This window comes from Planococcus citri, chromosome 5 (assembly GCF_950023065.1).
Source record: "Planococcus citri chromosome 5, ihPlaCitr1.1, whole genome shotgun sequence".
NCBI lineage: Eukaryota > Metazoa > Arthropoda > Insecta > Hemiptera > Pseudococcidae > Planococcus > Planococcus citri.
Window position 1 is genome coordinate 49198520 of NC_088681.1, and position 18460 is coordinate 49216979.

At 33.8% G+C, this 18460-nt stretch overlaps 1 protein-coding gene across 4 annotated transcripts in view; it reads right to left on the reverse strand.

Moving 5' to 3' along the window:
* LOC135847117 (hemicentin-1-like) overlaps positions 1-18460 on the reverse strand; it is a 577043-nt gene that overhangs the window by 119203 nt on the left and 439380 nt on the right. For all 4 annotated transcript variants that reach the window (XM_065366545.1, XM_065366543.1, XM_065366544.1 and 1 more), the window contains 3 exons: positions 16362-16565; positions 12541-12686; positions 1883-2033 (listed from right to left, as the gene is read on the reverse strand). In XM_065366545.1, the coding sequence (XP_065222617.1) occupies positions 1883-2033; positions 12541-12686; positions 16362-16565 (501 nt within the window). The remainder of the gene's footprint in view (positions 1-1882; positions 2034-12540; positions 12687-16361; positions 16566-18460) is intronic.

Below are 18460 nucleotides of genomic sequence, written 5' to 3' on the forward strand. Positions count from 1 at the left end.
TTTTTTGAAAAAAAAAAATCTGAAAAAATTTTTAATTTTAGTTAGGAGAAGAATTTCGAAATAATCAATTCGTTTTTCTGACCTGAAAATGAGGTATCTACTCGTATGTCCCTCCTCATCTCTCCGTCACAATTCCAAAACCGAAAAAAATGAAAAATAACGAATCCCCTCTCCATCTCTAACATCATATCCGCTCTGAAACCTTCGTAGGCTGTATCCCTTCATAAAACTCCCTCTTCACGTTTCATCCCCATTCAATTTTCACACCGCATCGAAAAAAACCTACTTTTACCCAAAGACCCAATCAACCACCACCGTGAAGTCTATACTACGAAGTCTTCGAAAACCATTCAAACCACAAAATTAACGAAGCAGGGTCATCATCGAGTTGAAGTTTTCATCCAAGATCATTTCTATGCATGTATTTAGGTCAATTAAACAGCGTCGTCGCGTCGAGACTAGACGGACGTAAGGCCTGTAGAAGTGTAGAGGGGGCGAGTGAGGGCAGACGAATTATCGTCATTATTGATAGTTCGCTTTCTAAGTAATTAGTATTTCGATCGTCGGTCGGTCGGTCGGTCATGTCGGCCACTGGCGGAGGAGGAAGGGAGACCCGGGTAGCCTTTCCACGCGCCCAACTCTCCCAAGGATACCCTAACGACTAACGTAGAACCCTTTTCACATCGAATAAAAATATCATCTCGCTGTCCTCTCTTCCATTTTGTACAAGTACACCCTCCATCTAGAAAATACGTAAGAAACCCAAACGCCTGCGGCATCACTCGGATGGTGAGATTTTCTGAAACACTTGCCACGAGACGACACCACCACCACCAGCACGATTTGAATTCGTCTTATTTCTGCAAGAAATATAGGTAGGTCTAGAAGCATACACAGTATGCCACCGAAAGAGCTCATCATCATCATCATCATCATAATCATCGCTGCCGTCGTCATCGTTGAAAAGTTGACGAAGGAACGAAAACGTTTCGTCGTCGACGTAGTCGTAACTTTGGCAAAGTGTTGCTGAAAATTTACTATAACAAAACGAAATTACGACGCAATTAATGCTGAGTCGCAGTCTTTTGAATTTATTTTTGCCATTTTAACGGCTCGGTTTAGCGTTCGTTACCGTAGCTTTTGTTTCAACTTTAGAAAATTAACATTAAACCGCACCCCCCTTTGCCTACCCCCTTCGTCCCGACAAACCTCTCCGCTAAAAAGTCGCGTCTCGCAAGCCATTTTCTTTTCGTCTTCGTGTCTCTGTCTTTCTCTTACATTACGTGTACCTTTTCTGTGCATTTGGATATCTCCTCTTGCACCTCTCCCCTCCACCTACTTCTTCTTCTTCGTAGTATACAACGAGACGAGATATTCAATTATTTTTTTACTCGCAAGTACTTCGAATTCACTGCGAGTGTTTTTTTCTTCCAGCTACCGACCGTTTCTCTGCAACTAGCTATTCGAGAACATGAGAACCGAACAAAGAAGAGGAAATGTCCCATAAAAAGGGCAGGGGACACTGAACGAAAAACGTAATCGCGATAATTGGCGAATTTCATTATTAGGTACAACACGTAAGCGAAAAAATTATTTCTACTTTACGATTTTAATTAAAGCACGACTACGGTAGCGAGATCCAAAGCAGGGAAGGGGAGAGGGGGTTGCATCAAAAATCTGCTCGATTTGAACCACGAGACGGAGAAGGGCAGGAAGTAGGGGCGTTATTACATATTTTGTGTTTCTTTTTCGTACAAATTTTTTCAAGTGTAAATAATCGTAATAATGAATACAAGACGAAGGAGGTGAATAGCAACGAGAGAGAGAGAGGAGGAAAGTTGTTCTACAAGAAAGTAAAAATGTTGAAAAAAAATCCACTTACATAACACGTTCAACATGATGAAGTCTTCTAGCGTTGCGTTAGTGAGCATTGGATTTTCGGCGCGACATTTTAACAAATGACCGTTGTCTTCCGGTCTGGGCGCGAACGTAATTGAAGTGTACGAAACAGTTTCGTTTTTCCTTTCCACGATCTGTAATATCGAATAAATGTATAATTACCGAAACACACAAAAAGGCCCTTCGAACAACAAATGAAATAGCATAGTAATTTCGTATACTATAGGTATAAGTATACGCAATCGAGCTACAAATGCGACCCGGATCGCCACTCGTATAGCCTCCTTTTCGTGAACCGTGCACACGAAATAACCATTTCTCAAATTTACACCCCGCCTTCGTCGCCTTCAATGGTCTAGCCACTCTTTCCTTCTTGCCCTTTGTGAGCGAAGTATTACGATACGAGTACTTGGTCGAATTGTTGTTTTTGGTGCTGCTAAGAAGGGGTGGTGGGTGGTAGTTTTCGGTGTGGATGAGCGAGGTGAAGGTATGTCAATTTAAACTCGAATTGTAGCTAATGCGATGGCCGCTGCGTGCGGTTCTTTCACCTGTATAAATTCCAAATTATTCCGTTCGGGGATTTCCTGCCGCGTTATCTATCAATGGTAGGATAACTATGGCCACGAATAGCACCGGTATTGCGATACGTACCTACTCGTATAGTAGTGGGTAAAATGTGTTATGTGAGTTCATTACGATGGTCTGGTCGAAGGTATTGTATTGTTTCTTTGAATAAAACGAATGCTTATACTTATTATATCTACTCATCGGTATTTGAAAAAATAGTTGGTGAAATTGAAAAAAAAAAAAACAAGGAAAGTTCTCATTACAATGATATTCAAATAGAATGACTTTAAAAACCAAATTATGCGAAAGAAAAAAAAATCACGAATGATGGCTTCAAAACAGTTGGAAATTATAAAAATTTGATTTTAATTAGTTGAACAAATTTTCATTACTTTTATTTTAAAAATGTTCCGTTTCCAATTTTCTCAAAAATTTTGATCACTAAAGTTCGAAAAATTACAGAAAATCTTCACAGCAAAATGTATTGAAATTCAGATATTCAAGTGTAATTTTTAAGTGAAGTTGCCAGAGAGGGAGAGGGATTTAAAACTCTCTAACAAAATTCAAATACAGTTCTCCTCAACACGAAATATTGAATGTTTCAACTTCAAGCTACTTTGATTAACAAGAATGTACAGAGAATAAAAATATTCAACCCATTCTTTCCATTCAGCATCATATACGTTTGAAAAAATCTCCATTATTGACCTTTCACCATGGTATGTATCCATCATTTTTCTTTAATTTACAAAAAAAATCGGCCGAAAACCACCAATACTTTTTAGGGAAAATTGATTCTGTATTCTTTGGAAAAGTTAGGAGTGAAGTGAGAATCGTAAAATCTCGTCTTGAGGTTGTGTCTGAGGATGCATCACGTTCAACTTTGAAAATTTTATGGGAGGTAAAAGATTGAAAATTTTATTCCCCGTAATTTTTATTTCTTATCAATTTTTTTCCTGAAATGTTTATTTTTCACTAAAATGGCCAAAACGTGTGTATGAAAATTGCAATTTCAAGTTTTCCCTTTGAACATCATTGTCAGGTAAGAAATGATAATTAATTCGTGGAAAGTAGTCTCTTTGTTGACCGAAATCCCATATAACTTGTTTAGGTTCAAAATTCCAAGAATTCAAAAATCTAAAGAAAATTCTGAATACAGCATCTAAAAACTTGGTCTTGAAGGTTTTTGGATACCTACGTTCTTTGACCTATTTCGATCTAACGAATCTGCATTAAAATCTGAGAGTAACTTTCATTAGATTGACTCGTCAAATGAATTTTAGTAGCACAATTAATTGAAAAATGAGAGATTCGAAATTCCAACATTTCAGATTCGATAGAGGGGAGGAGAAAGAATACGCCCAGAATAAATTCAAACTGATAAAACGACCATGTCCTCATAAAATCTACCCAAAAATGAAGTCGAATCCTCCAATTTTATGCATTTATTTTTTTACACAGTCTCTATCATATCCATCCCACATCTACAAATATTTCCAAGTAATCTAAAGAAAATTCTGAATACAGCATCTAAAAACTTGGTCTTGAAGGTTTTTGGATACCTACGTTCTTTGACCTATTTCGATCTAACGAATCTGCATTAAAATCTGAGAGTAACTTTCATTAGATTGACTCATCAAATGAATTTTAGTAGCACAATTAATTGAAAAATGAGAGATTCGAAATTCCAACATTTCAGATTCGATAGAGGGGAGGAGAAAGAATACGCCCAGAATAAATTCAAACTGATAAAACGACCATGTCCTCATAAAATCTACCCAAAAATGAAGTCGAATCCTCCAATTTTATGCATTTATTTTTTTACACAGTCTCTATCATATCCATCCCACATCTACAAATATTTCCAAGTAATCTAAAGAAAATTCTGAATACAGCATCTAAAAACTTGGTCTTGAAGGTTTTTGGATACCTACGTTCTTTGACCTATTTCGATCTAACGAATCTGCATTAAAATCTGAGAGTAACTTTCATTAGATTGACTCGTCAAATGAATTTTAGTAGCACAATTAATTGAAAAATGAGAGATTCGAAATTCCAACATTTCAGATTCGATAGAGGGGAGGAGAAAGAATACGCCCAGAATAAATTCAAACTGATAAAACGACCATGTCCTCATAAAATCTACCCAAAAATGAAGTCGAATCCTCCAATTTTATGCATTTATTTTTTTACACAGTCTCCATCATATCCATCCCACATCTACAAATATTTCCAAGTAATCTAAAGAAAATTCTGAATACAGCATCTAAAAACTTGGTCCTGAAGGTTTTTGGATACCTACGTTCTTTGACCTATTTCGATCTAACGAATCTGCATTAAAATCTGAGAGTAACTTTCATTAGATTGACTCATCAAATGAATTTTAGTAGCACAATTAATTGAAAAATGAGAGATTCGAAATTCCAACATTTCAGATTCGATAGAGGGGAGGAGAAAGAATACGCCCAGAATAAATTCAAACTGATAAAACGACCATGTCCTCATAAAATCTACCCAAAAATGAAGTCGAATCCTCCAATTTTATGCATTTATTTTTTTACACAGTCTCTATCATATCCATCCCACATCTACAAATATTTCCAAGTAATCTAAAGAAAATTCTGAATACAGCATCTAAAAACTTGGTCCTGAAGGTTTTTGGATACCTACGTTCTTTGACCTATTTCGATCTAACGAATCTGCATTAAAATCTGAGAGTAACTTTCATTAGATTGACTCGTCAAATGAATTTTAGTAGCACAATTAATTGAAAAATGAGAGATTCGAAATTCCAACATTTCAGATTCGATAGAGGGGAGGAGAAAGAATACGCCCAGAATAAATTCAAACTGATAAAACGACCATGTCCTCATAAAATCTACCCAAAAATGAAGTCGAATCCTCCAATTTTATGCATTTATTTTTTTACACAGTCTCTATCATATCCATCCCACATCTACAAATATTTCCAAGTAATCTAAAGAAAATTCTGAATACAGCATCTAAAAACTTGGTCCTGAAGGTTTTTGGATACCTACGTTCTTTGACCTATTTCGATCTAACGAATCTGCATTAAAATCTGAGAGTAACTTTCATTAGATTGACTCATCAAATGAATTTTAGTAGCACAATTAATTGAAAAATGAGAGATTCGAAATTCCAACATTTCAGATTCGATAGAGGGGAGGAGAAAGAATACGCCCAGAATAAATTCAAACTGATAAAACGACCATGTCCTCATAAAATCTACCCAAAAATGAAGTCGAATCCTCCAATTTTATGCATTTATTTTTTTACACAGTCTCTATCATATCCATCCCACATCTACAAATATTTCCAAGTTTGAGGGACAGGAATGATGATTTTGTGAGAGGCAGGATGCCCGTAACCGCCTTAGCGATTATTAGTATAACTCCCTTTTTGCACAATATTACTCAATCTATTTATAGGGAGATACTTCGTTACTTGCTCTCTCTAAAATTATACCTATACTGGAAGTAAGGGGAACGTGGGGGATTCTCGGCTCGTGGATCCGGCAGCAACTGTTGCAAGATCGCGAGCAAGGCTCTTCACTTAGCACCGGAATCTCGAGCTCTCTGGAGCTAAGTCAACGTTGTAAATATGTATTCTCGCTTCGGCACCGGAAAATGTGAAAGTGCTTGGTACTTAATACCAAGTACCATTTATCGTGTTTAACCCACTTCTAGCGTGGTAATTGGTGTTTCTCTGAACATATTGATTAATTCGACGTAATCAATATGGATCTTTTGGATGCACATTTGATCACCCCGGGCATCAATGGCATTTCTCGCATTATATCGAACCTCGTGTAGTACATACCTATCAAAGTACCTGGTATTAGTGGATACACCGATTGGATAGGTAATATGTACAGTGTCTTTGGTAAGTATTGAAAAATACTTAAGGTGCACCGGGGCAAGTCAGAATGATTTTTCGCAATTTCAACTTTGACCAGTTACTCCCCTTCTAATGAACCAATATGGATCAAATTTATTATGTAGGTTCCCATAAGGGTTCTTAACATATGGTAAAAATTTGAGCGCGATTGACACAGTAGCTTTCGCTCAGTGGAGTAAAATATAAACTGTCCTGACTTACCCCAATTGGGGGAAGTCAGAACAGGCTAAACTTTGCAGAGGCGTAGATCACAAACCGAGCGTCCCAGAAAAATTGAACAAATACAAAATTGTAGAGAATTTAATTCTCTTTGAGATCACTCTCATCAGATTTTCACTAGGACGCACGGTTCGTCCGCTATATGCGAAAAACTAAGAAATAGAAAGTCTGTATTTTAGACCAAATTCAAAATAAGTTCAAAACAACAACAAAATACAATTGAACCAAAGACATCTAAAATGAAACTGAATCGCGAAAATTTGTATGCCGTGATGAAGTAGGGGTAGTACCCTCAAGTCACCTTTAGTGGCACTTCGCCAGATATAAACCTCTAGGCGCTAGAGCAAGTTTTCTAACTTACCCCGAATTCCAACTTCCCCCGGTGCACCTTAATTGGACCTGATGGTTCCCTCAATTAATTATAATTAGTTTTAGTTAATTGAGTTAGTCAAAGTAGGAATATATTATTTGTGACACCTACCCAAATTAACTCATAGTGATTGTAACTTCATCGCAGTCATTGGTGACATTCTGATTAATTATGTATTAGGTACTCACTTAATACGTAATTAATCAGGATTCTTTCCTTATCTAAGTCGTAATGGCAGGTAACGCACTTGACCATTTCATTATGTTCATAAATGTGTAGTTTGAAATTGCTTTCTACGTACTTTCTTGTATGTAACTAATGTGTAATAAAAACATTTTAGTAGTCATCGCGAATGTCTTTTATTGCGATTAGAGTACATACGTGATTAGTTAGGCAGGATTATCTACCCCATTTCATCTCTCGAGCTATCCAGGTAAGTGATAATTATTCCCCACGTAAGGAATAATTATCATCCCGCTCCAGTAGGAATTAAATACAACGATTCCCACCATCTAGATAATTACCCCCCTAACTATATCAATTTTCAGGAAATTTACAATTTCTTAAGCAGAAGTCAGAATTGGAAGTCTCATTCGTAGAGACTTCCAAATTGCATTGGTTAAACCTCGAAAAGAATGGAGGGGGGAGGCAAAACATAACTCACATTTAATTTTAACGTCAAATTATAACTTTTTTTAAATGTGTACCTTACCAAATTAAAAAAAAAACAAACAAGTGAAATAATCCCAGAGATATTTTTAAGTTGAAAAACAAAAACAAAATCAGTAGCACGAAAAAAAAAACAATTTCCAAGGGTATTAAAACAATGACATGGCATAGCAAGAGAAAGGAGTCATTTGACACCCATGATTTTATTTTCTACTTCAATTCAATACATATTTTATTTTTAGTGCATTTTATTTATCTTTTTTTAAAGTTGATTTAATTCAATTTTTTTCCATTTCATCATTTTTTGTTCAGTTGAATATGGATTTTATTTTAAATTTTGATTTGATTTTATTCAATACCTACTCGAATTGATTCAATTTTTCATTCCTATTTTTTTCATGCAATTTCAATTTCCATTTTTTAGTTTGATTTATTGTTTAATTTTTTCGTTCATTTTATTCATCCAACATTTACTATTCATCTGCCCCAAATTACAACAAACAAGACTATCGCTCCAAATAGACCCAAATTCAATGACTATCCGAGACAACCCTTCTGAAATCCGAAAATGCATAACCTTACTAAAAACACCAACCTAATAAACCAAATCTAACCCCCTTTCTTCACCAGTTTAAAAATCCTGCAATTATAAACACTAATTGTAAGAAAAAAATCTGCTTCAATTCAATTTTCCCATTTAGTTCAATTTTGTTCTAAATTTTTTAGTGTTAAAGTAGGAATGTAATTTGTTTTTTTTTTTGCATTAATTTGAAATTAATTTTTTCATTCAATTCAATATATTTTGTGTTTTTCAATTTAAATTACCTAACTTTCATTCTTCGGTTAAGCTGGTTTTATACTTATGTACTTTTTCTAAATGTTGACTTGATTCATTGTTTATTTTTTAGTTTGATTTTATTTTAATTCGTTAAATTGAGTAAATTGAATTACCATTTTTTTTTCGTTTAATTTAATTTCAAATTTCTGACTAATTTTTTGATTCAAATTTATGTTTACGTTTTGGATTATCTGATTTCTATTTTTCAACTTATTTATGTATTTTTTTCAACCCTTACTTTAAAAATTTTGATTTTTTTATGACATAAATATTTTCGTTTTATTCAATTCGATATTTAGTTTGTGTTTTTCTATTCAATTTTATTTGGATTTTTTAGTGTGATACAATTTTTATAGCCTTATTGAATTTTTTTAAATTTTTTAGTTCAATTTAATTCCTATTCCGGTGTTTACTTTTGATTAATTGAATTAATTTACTTGTAATTTTTTAATATGATTTAATGTTCATCTTGGTACAGTTGTTTACAAATTCTTCAAGTAGGCACAAAATTATGAAAAAATGATCAAAAAACTGGAATCTTCCTCCCCCTCCCTTTTCTTAAAAAAAATACAAGAATCTGAAATCACCGCAAATCACATTTTTGAGCAGGAAAATGATCGAAATAATATCTCAGCGGAAGTCATACATTTGTATGCACAAGTATGTATCAAGTATCAAGTAAAGTTGGAAACTGGTGAAGGTGGGTTGAAAGAGAAAGGAATGAAACCCTTATCCTGAACGTCTACGTAGGCACTACATACTTGCAAGCACCCCCTAGAACAAGTAGGTATGTAATTCAATTCAAGGATCAACTCTGAAAAAAATCACGATGATTACTAAAGCTATCTGCTTTACCGCCTTCAAAAATCAACAGGAATTCGTACCTGTTAATAAAATTGCCTAACCAGTTTGCCGTAAATACGAGGGAATAGGTTAATTACTGTCAAGTCAAATTTGAAGACTACAATAACAAGGCTACGAGTTTAACTTGGAGCCAATAGGATTGCAGGGTTATAAGTTCAAGTTCAGTAATTAAAATTTAAAAAGCTTCAAACTGAGCTTTCAAAATAAAAGCTCAATTTTCTACAAACAATAAGTAGTGAGTTCAAAAGTTGAAATTTACAATTTGAAACTTTTTCAGAATCAGCTCATGAATACTTTGTTATTCTCTTTTCAACGAAACAATCTTCAAAACGAAATCTCAAAACCTCAAGGGACGAGGGAGGGGAACCGGAACCCTAAATTATGACTTAAATTCAGAAACAGTTCAAAAATAAAGTGACATATCGATTGTTACTAATTTGAAGACGCTGAGTTCGAATATTGGCTTATTTTTTGGATCTGATCTCACTGGATCTCCTCCTTTCCTCCTCTACCTTTCGTTTGCTCACACTGATCTCACATATCCTGTAATTCTTTCGTATGAGACTCCTAAAATGGCCCTTTCAGCTAATAGATTATGGAAAAGTAGTCTGAAAATTTATAAAAATAGCCGCCTGAATCCGATTTGAATTGTTTGAGATGTTTTAAAATATCAAATATCAGCTTTCCAACATAATTTTGGTGACATTTTGAGGAAACTTGTAACTTTTGAAAATTTTTGGAGACCCTCAAGAAAGTTCAAAGTGATTAGAAATTGTTTCTAATCAATTCGGTGGGTCATAAAGAGGGTATAAACCAAATTTTACCATTCTAGTTCAATTGAGTAAAATTTCCATCTTTTTCACCTTCGGCTAAAACTTGATTTTGAAAAATTTCGAAATTTAAGAAGCTGACATTAGTACTTGAAATTTTATTCGATGGGGATTTTTTTCAAGTTATTTTAATCTACGAGTAGCTTTTGAACTACGAATTTTTCTTTCAACTTTGACCCGTCATTCGTCCTTTTTCTTTATTTACTTTCAAGCTAACAGACACAACACTCAACTCAAAAGTAAAAATAAAATCTTGAAAAAATGACTCGTCTAGCTCTCTTTTCGTTTAAAACGTCTTAAAACCCTGTCTAAATTTTTTTCCTCAACTTACAATCTCCTAAGTACTTACATAACAAGCTCGTGCACGTGATTTAAATACTTATCGAGATAAATTTTCGAATAAACGACTCCGCGTTTAATCCGGATTACTCCATACCCTAAAATTAATCCGGATAATCGAGTTTACCGCTTTTAAAAAAATAATCGCTTTTATTTTTTTCTTCATTAACCTTGAAAACAAAATTATCCCAATGCCTAAAAATGTCTACCAAAATCCTCGCATGCGATCGCAATAACACCATAGAACAAATCTGAGCATCTCTCCCACATCCTTTCGGTATTCTTTGCTCATCTAATGAACCCCCTCCTCCCCTCCCCCTCTCCCGAAGAAAAAACACATGGGTTTCCGATACTTACAGGAAAAAGTGAAACGAAAAAACATCGCTAACACCGTTGGAAATTCAACGCCTAATTCTACTAATTTCCTTTTCGAAAGTCGCCTCTACCTCAACCCCTCACCACTACACAATAAATTCAACTCCGATAGAGAAAAAGAGAAGAAAAAAACGCGCATTTAGGTCAACAATAATATTCACAATCGAGCGAACGAGTGAGAAAGAAGGAAAAGAACCAGCATCGAGACGATTAGGAAAAGGTGCGTATAAATCGTCGTTTTGTTTCCAAATTATATACATCGATTCCTTTCCCCTTATATTCTTCCTCTTTTTTAAAGGGCAAGCATCGCGTAGTATCTCTTCACCTCGTTCTCTGTCTTTTGGTAACTTTGTGGGAGGAAAAAAACCGAAGGAAAAAATGCCAAAGAAAGAGGGAAAAAATCCACTAGCAGGGAGACGAATGAGAAAGAAAACCGCCTCGACATAATTAGCGTAAAAACGCGCCCGTTATTAACGAATATCCAAACAAACGAGTTATTTACAATACGTTAAGACAACAAGCATCGCGATTAAGCCCAACAAACGAAAATACAATAGAGGAATTATATTTAAACAATAAATCACCGGCAACGAAACGAGCAAAAGCTGTCTACGGTCGTGTTTTTAAAACCAGAAAAACACACCGACTATACCACCAGAGAGAGAGAAAGTAGAAAGAAGGCGAAGAAATAAACGGCGCGGTGAGATGGTGTAGTAGAGGATCTGTAGTGTACGTCGAAATAAAGAAAAGTCGGTTTGTTGTGTATGCTACACCAACGCAGCCAAAACTGGTATAAGCTAGAGCCTGCGAGAAATAGAAAAAAAAATCTTTAAATAAATTCTTCACCTTTTCTTTCTATTTTTTTTTCATTTTTACTCAGAGTAGGAGGAGGAGGAGGAAGAGGAGACGAAGAAGGAAACTTCGAACTCGTTGTATAGATTTATATTGTTTTGATTTTTACGTGTTTATTTTTCAGCGTCGAGTCTTAATTATTATTCGTGTATTTACTTCACGTTCCAATATTCAATGGTAGCAAAGAAGACTATAAAAGGTTGGGAAATATACAGGGTACCATCTTCGTGGAAAATTTTTAATCTGCTTATCGAAGCTTTATAGTATATATTTTCGATGACGCTTCGAATTCATCGTTGAAATAACTATGTACTACGTCGTCGAACGAAATATGCACTGGCACAGGTATCGTAGTATTTAATATTTTAATATTCGTGAGTTAATTATAAATAATAGTATAACACTGAGGGTGAAATTTTCCACGATACGACACACGTAGGAAAGGGCTGTAGAGAGGGGAGGTTTTTATACACATGTAGTATACCTATGGATAAGGTATACTCAAAATAAGCGTTCGTTGACTCGAGTGATAGGTACTACCGAAAGTCCCTAAAATTATTACAGACGAGTCCCGCTCGTTGCTGCTAACTCGAAAATTTTCACATCAATTAAAAAGCAGCATAGCTGGACTATCATAGGGTGTGTTTGTGTTGCATTCTGCATAGCATATAGCCATAATGATCGTGGACGTCGAGGTACGAGTATAGTTCCCACGTACTAAAATATCAAAATTTCATCTAACGAAAGGCGAAAATGGTAAAGAAAACCGCACAAATGCGTGCATTCGTTCGTTCGCTTACTTTAGTCCGATTAAATCGACTTTCCGCTTTCCACCATGTTAATCTGGCATGAGGTCGAGATCCTGTCACCTCGCAGGTCAACGTGTACTCGTCGTTGGTCACCAGGTACAGAGGTTTTTCTAGTATCTTCACCGATAGAGGCCGCACTATAATTTAAAAACAAATAATTAGTGATAATTGCACGAACCATTATAATGTATGTATTATACTCGTAGACAGACATGAAGTGGAGTGAGCTTTATTGATAGTCATCAATGGAATTTACCTCAATTTCAAATTTTATAAGTGATGTAATAATGATCCCTGCATGGTTGAAAAAAATATATAATTATTTTATACCCAATTATATAAAATCAGTCAAAACTTATCAGCATAAAAAAGTCTTTTGAAAAGTAAAGGCTCAAGAAATACAAATATTCAAATCGTCTTAAAAATGAAACGAACATTCTTTCAAAAAATTGTAAGAATAAATATTTCTTTGAAAATTTTAAACACCATTTGCATCAAACTTTTCGTAAAAGGAAATTAGAAATTTTTAAGACATCGCCAGTTGAATTGGACAATTTCAATATTTGAAAAAAAATTTTCGAGAATTTAGGTAGAGCTTTTTTCCCTTCAAGAAAGCTGGAATTTTTTCCAAATAATTTCCCGGCTTAAAACTAAGTATCGTCAATAGAGCTGAATTTGAAATTTTTTTTCGACTTTGTTTATTAGTGAAAGTGGAGAAATTGATTGAAAAAAAATTATCTATTTAGCTGTTTTGTACAGCTCGGTGAGCATTTCTTGCAAAACCATTTAATTTTGGCTCAAAATTTCTAATTTTTTCACTCTACTTAATCGACAAGAAAAATAATTTCGTTGGGCCAATTGCAGGACGTATCTAAAATTTCATATCAGTGAGGTCTCGTTGTACTTTTTTTTCTCGAAAGAGCCTAATTTTTTTAATATTTTTGATGAAAAGTCACAAATTCAACTTCCTCGTTTAGTCTAGGGCTCGTATACTCAATATTTTCCTAGAAAAAGTAACATCAGGTATCAAAAAAAAGTTCGAGTGAGCCAAAAAAAAGGTGAGCAAAAAAGAGACAAAATGCAAGGAAAGCATTTTAATGTGGAAAAAAGGACTCAAGCAACAACACTGGTTTGGTTCTTAATTTCAAAAAATTGGACGATTTTGCAACTTTTTTGTAAGAAAACGAGGCTTTTCAGCAATTTTTGGAAATAAAGCGAGAATTTTTGCAATTTCTGGAAAAATGGAAAAATATACTATTTCTGGCGAAAAGACGAGACTTTAAAAATTTTAACAAAAGGGCTTTCTGGAAATTTTTGCCAAAAAATCTAGACTTTTGAACGATATTTGGAAAAAGTGACACTTTTTTGGTACATAGGTATAAATATTTTACAGAAAAACGAAAATTTTTGGTCACTTCGTGAAAAAGAAAAATTTTTATCAATTTATGACAAATCGAGAATATTGTTTGACAATTTTGAAAAAACGAAGCCATTTTTTAAGCAAAACATTGGATTTTTTATAATCATTGACAAAAAAAATATTACATATAACTTTTCTTAAAAATTGAGACTCTTTGCAAATTTGAAAAAATTGGACAATTTTGCAAAATTGTAAGAAAACGAAGCTTTTTGGCAATTTTTGCAAATAAAGTGAGAATTTTTGCAATTTCCGGAAACATGGAAAAATATCCAATTTCTGGCGAAAAGACGAGACTTTAAAAATTTTAACAAAAAGGCTTTATGGAAATTTCTGACAAAGGAGAGACTCTGCATTTGGAAAAAAGTACCAATTTTTTGGTATAAATATTTTACAGAAAAACAAAATTTTTTAGTCATTTCTAGAAAAAGTGAAAATCTTAACAATTTTTGAAAAATTGAGAAATATTCCATGTTTGACAATTTTAGCAAAAAAATAAAGCTTTTTTCAACAAAGCATTGGACTTTTTTGTAATTATTGGCAAAAAAAATAACTTCTTAAAAATTGAGACTTTTTGCAACTCTTTTGTTTTACGAAATTTTTGGAAGAAAGTGTAATTTTTTTACAATTTTACTAAAAAGCGAGAATTTTTGATAATTTTTGGCAAAAAGACAGTCTTTGACAATTTTAGCATAAGCAGGACTTTTTGTGGTTATTTTGGAAAAAATAATACTTTTATAATACTTTTTTTGCAATCTGCAAACAAAAAACAAAACGAAAGTTTTGAATGGGGTAATTCTTGAGAAATAAGTGAAATTTTTGTTAAAAAGCAACCCTTATATATTTGACAATTTTAACAAAAAGAAGACTTTTTTGTAATTATTTGGCAAAATAATGATTTTTTAAAAAATGAGACATTTGGAGGATTTTTGGAAAAGAGTAATTTTTTTTAGCAATTTTGCTATAAAGCGAGACTTTTAGCTAATCTTTGGCAAAAAGTATAAGATTTTTATAATTTTAGCAAAAAGCACGATTTCTTTATAATTATTGACAAAAAAATCATGCTTTATCTAACTTTTCGCAGAAAAAAGGGATTGGCAATATTACGAAAAAAAAAGATACTTTGAGTAATTTTTGGGGAGAAAAATAAGTTTTTGGAAATTTTTTACAACAGAAATTCAGCTAGAAACTGAAGCTTCTTGGAAATTTTGACAAAAAACAAGATTTCTTTGGCAGCAAGTAAAACTTTGAAAATTTTAGCAAAATGTAGAGCTTTGAGACCGTAACACGCTGAAAACACAGCGTAGCCAATTGGAAAAGAATAAAATATTGATATAATTAACAGTGGGTGCTTCAAATTGGATCTCCTGACAGAAAATTACACGTTCCAAAATTCAGTTTATATTCATCGTTATTTTGATAAACGATAAAAAAAGCAGAAAAGTTGCCAGCTAAAAAATTACCCTTGATTGAAACTTTTGAGTGATAGAAATTTTTCATTCAGAATCACCTGTCGAATCCCAAAATTCATTTTCCATGTCGACCTGTGAAATTTAGAGCACCTTTCAGACAATTTTTATAGCGAACCAATCTTCAATATTTTTAGGGCGAAGGGAAAATAAAGTAAAGGAAACATGCTCAATTTGAAGGTTTCATGTGTGCGTTTTTTTTCTAAAACGTGGATTTTTTACGTAGGTACACCTTTTTTTCGGGGGAGGGGGTGTTTATAATTGAAAATTGATCTAAAAAGGGCAACAGTTTCAAATATTTTCAAGTTTTTTTTTTGTTTTTCTTTTTCAAAAAGTAAGCCTAATGTGAAACTTATTGGCTTGAAAAAAAATAATAAAACCATATTGTAAAATTTGCCCCTCCCTCCTCCCACCAAAAAAAAACTAAAGAAATAAAAGAGTAATTATGTCTTCGTATTTAAAATTTAAAAAATCAACTCCGACCCGAATTAAAAATTTACCAACACAAGAAAACTCTCACTGGGGTGTGTTTCATTATCATTCCCCCTCCTTCAAAAAACCACCAATCGTTAATATACAACAAAATTGGTCTTGTTTTCCATCATTCAAGCCTAAAAAATCGACGAAGAAAAAAAAGCTCTGTGAAAAGTTTCTGTATTTAACTGAACGGATATCCGCCCAGGAGAAAAGCACGTCAACTTCAACTCTCCTTGGATATGTTTATCAAAAAAAAAAAATGGTACAAGTGTGCCAGTAAGATACACTAGTAATAACAGGAACGAAAAAAAAAAAAAAAAAGGAAGAAAGAAAGAAAGGGTTTATATCCTCAACGAGTAATAACTCCCGCTCAAAAGTTTTCATTCTCTTTGCAATAAGTACCTCAACCTGTAAAATAAGATAGACTAAGTTTAATTGGAAAAACTTACGATGCAATTCGATTCGAACTGTTTTACGATTCGGTTTAATCAGATTCGTATTTGTCGCCTGACACGTGTACGTTCGATTTAGAAACGATCTGGATACATTTGGAATATCTATCTTGCTAGTGACCACTTTTCCTTCCGAAGACGTTGTATGACTTTCGATCACCGTGTTCTCCATGTACCAGCTAACCATCGGTATCGGTTTACCTGTAGATATAAACAGACGAAAAAACCATCGCACGTGTAAAAGCCACTTTATAATAGGTAACATTTTATATTAAGAAAATTACAGGTTAGGAATATAAGTACGTAAATAATTTTACTTCGTTCTGTATAATGATAGGGTATTTTTGAATCTCTAAAGTATTAAAATAGATGGTCATTCTCATCCCCTCCCTTCCTCTCCCCCCTTGAGACTTTTCCGTCGAAAAGAACGAAAGAACCAAACCTAACATTTTCAAGAGTCGATCATCAATTAAAGGTAGGTAATATTTTATTAGGGGAATAATAATCGGTGAAAGTTTATTGTACCTTTTGGACTTTTGATACACGAACTACTGAACACCTCTTTGAATGAATTTTGTCAACGACGAGTTTAATATTAAATTGACAGCGGGTGGTTTGCGATTCTTCAATGGTTAATCCTCGCATTTATCTGCTTTAACTGCGCATACAAGGGCAATAAGTAAGTGTCAATAAGACACCTTATTTTGAAGAGGAAATCCGAGACTGAATTTAATAACATTTGGAGAGACCAAAACACTACGAAAGTAATTTCTCCCTAAGGAGGTCACATAACTATACGACTTCAACAGGCGATTCGATATCTACTTCGATACTCGAGTTGAATTCTCGCTTTCGCATAAGGCAACCTTATTCCACCAACAGATGCAGGGGTATCAAGTTCAACACTTACACGAGAATGAGAAACACCCCGATGTGTTTATCGTACTCGTAATTTATATAAGAAGGAATAAAATCCGCGAACAAACATTCAAATTTTAGCCAATTTCATCATCGTGTAGGTATCGCGAATTTCACTCATCTCCGTAAGTAATAATCCGAGCGAAATGAAACAACAGCGAAACTCGAAGGTATCTATCAACATGTAAGGTATCGTGTTTCCTCTTTCATAAAATCATTTCATCGAATAAACAACAAATCACGCGTGAAAAAAACATATCCTTCAAATTTCATTACGTCTTTCTATCTCTCTATCCGGGTGAAATTATCTCGTTCGACGTTCGCGTTCCAGCCAAGTGCAAAAAACCAAGCACGCTGGCATCGTTTTGATTTCATTTATTGCGTATCTAGTATACAATATACATACTTATATCGCACGTATACGTATAATATTTTGTATCTAAGCAGGGAAAAACACAGCTACACTTTGAGAAAAGCGGGTAAACCCGTAATACGAGAATTATCCGAAGATAACGAATTTCCTAATACTTTTTTGCGAGAAAATATTTGACCTTAAAACCTGAAATTTTTCTCTTTTTTTATTTCTTCGTTGTTGAATTAAAAAATTTAGAAGAAGAAATAGGAGAATGAACTTTGGGGTTCAAACGAACCGAATTAAATCCTGATGCTGATTGATTCTGACGTGAGCTAAAATTTGATACGAAAGAGGAAAGAAGTGGTTAAACTCAACATTTCACAATTTACCTCGTTGGGTGAAGAAATATACATATTAGGTTTTTGAAAACATTGAATTCATTTGTGACATTATTTTGAACCATCCAAATCTTGAAAAAAGCAAAGAAAAAGATGAGAGCTCAAACTCAAAACTTTCGAATTCGAAGTATTTTATTAGGTAGGTATTATAAAAATATGGGTTTTAGAAATGGCTGTATTCATTTTTTTAGTCAGGGTCAGATTTAGAATTTTCATGTCCCTAGGCGAAATTACAATTTCCACCCCCCCGCCACCATTTATTTAATTGCATTTTTTTTATTTTATAGGTACCTAATGCATATTATGAAAGAAAATTAAAACAAATTATGCTAATATTATTGACCTTTTTGAAATTTTCGTCCGTATAGCAATTGATCTGTTTAGTACAATCGAATTGAATCATTTACGAACGATTGGTCATTAAA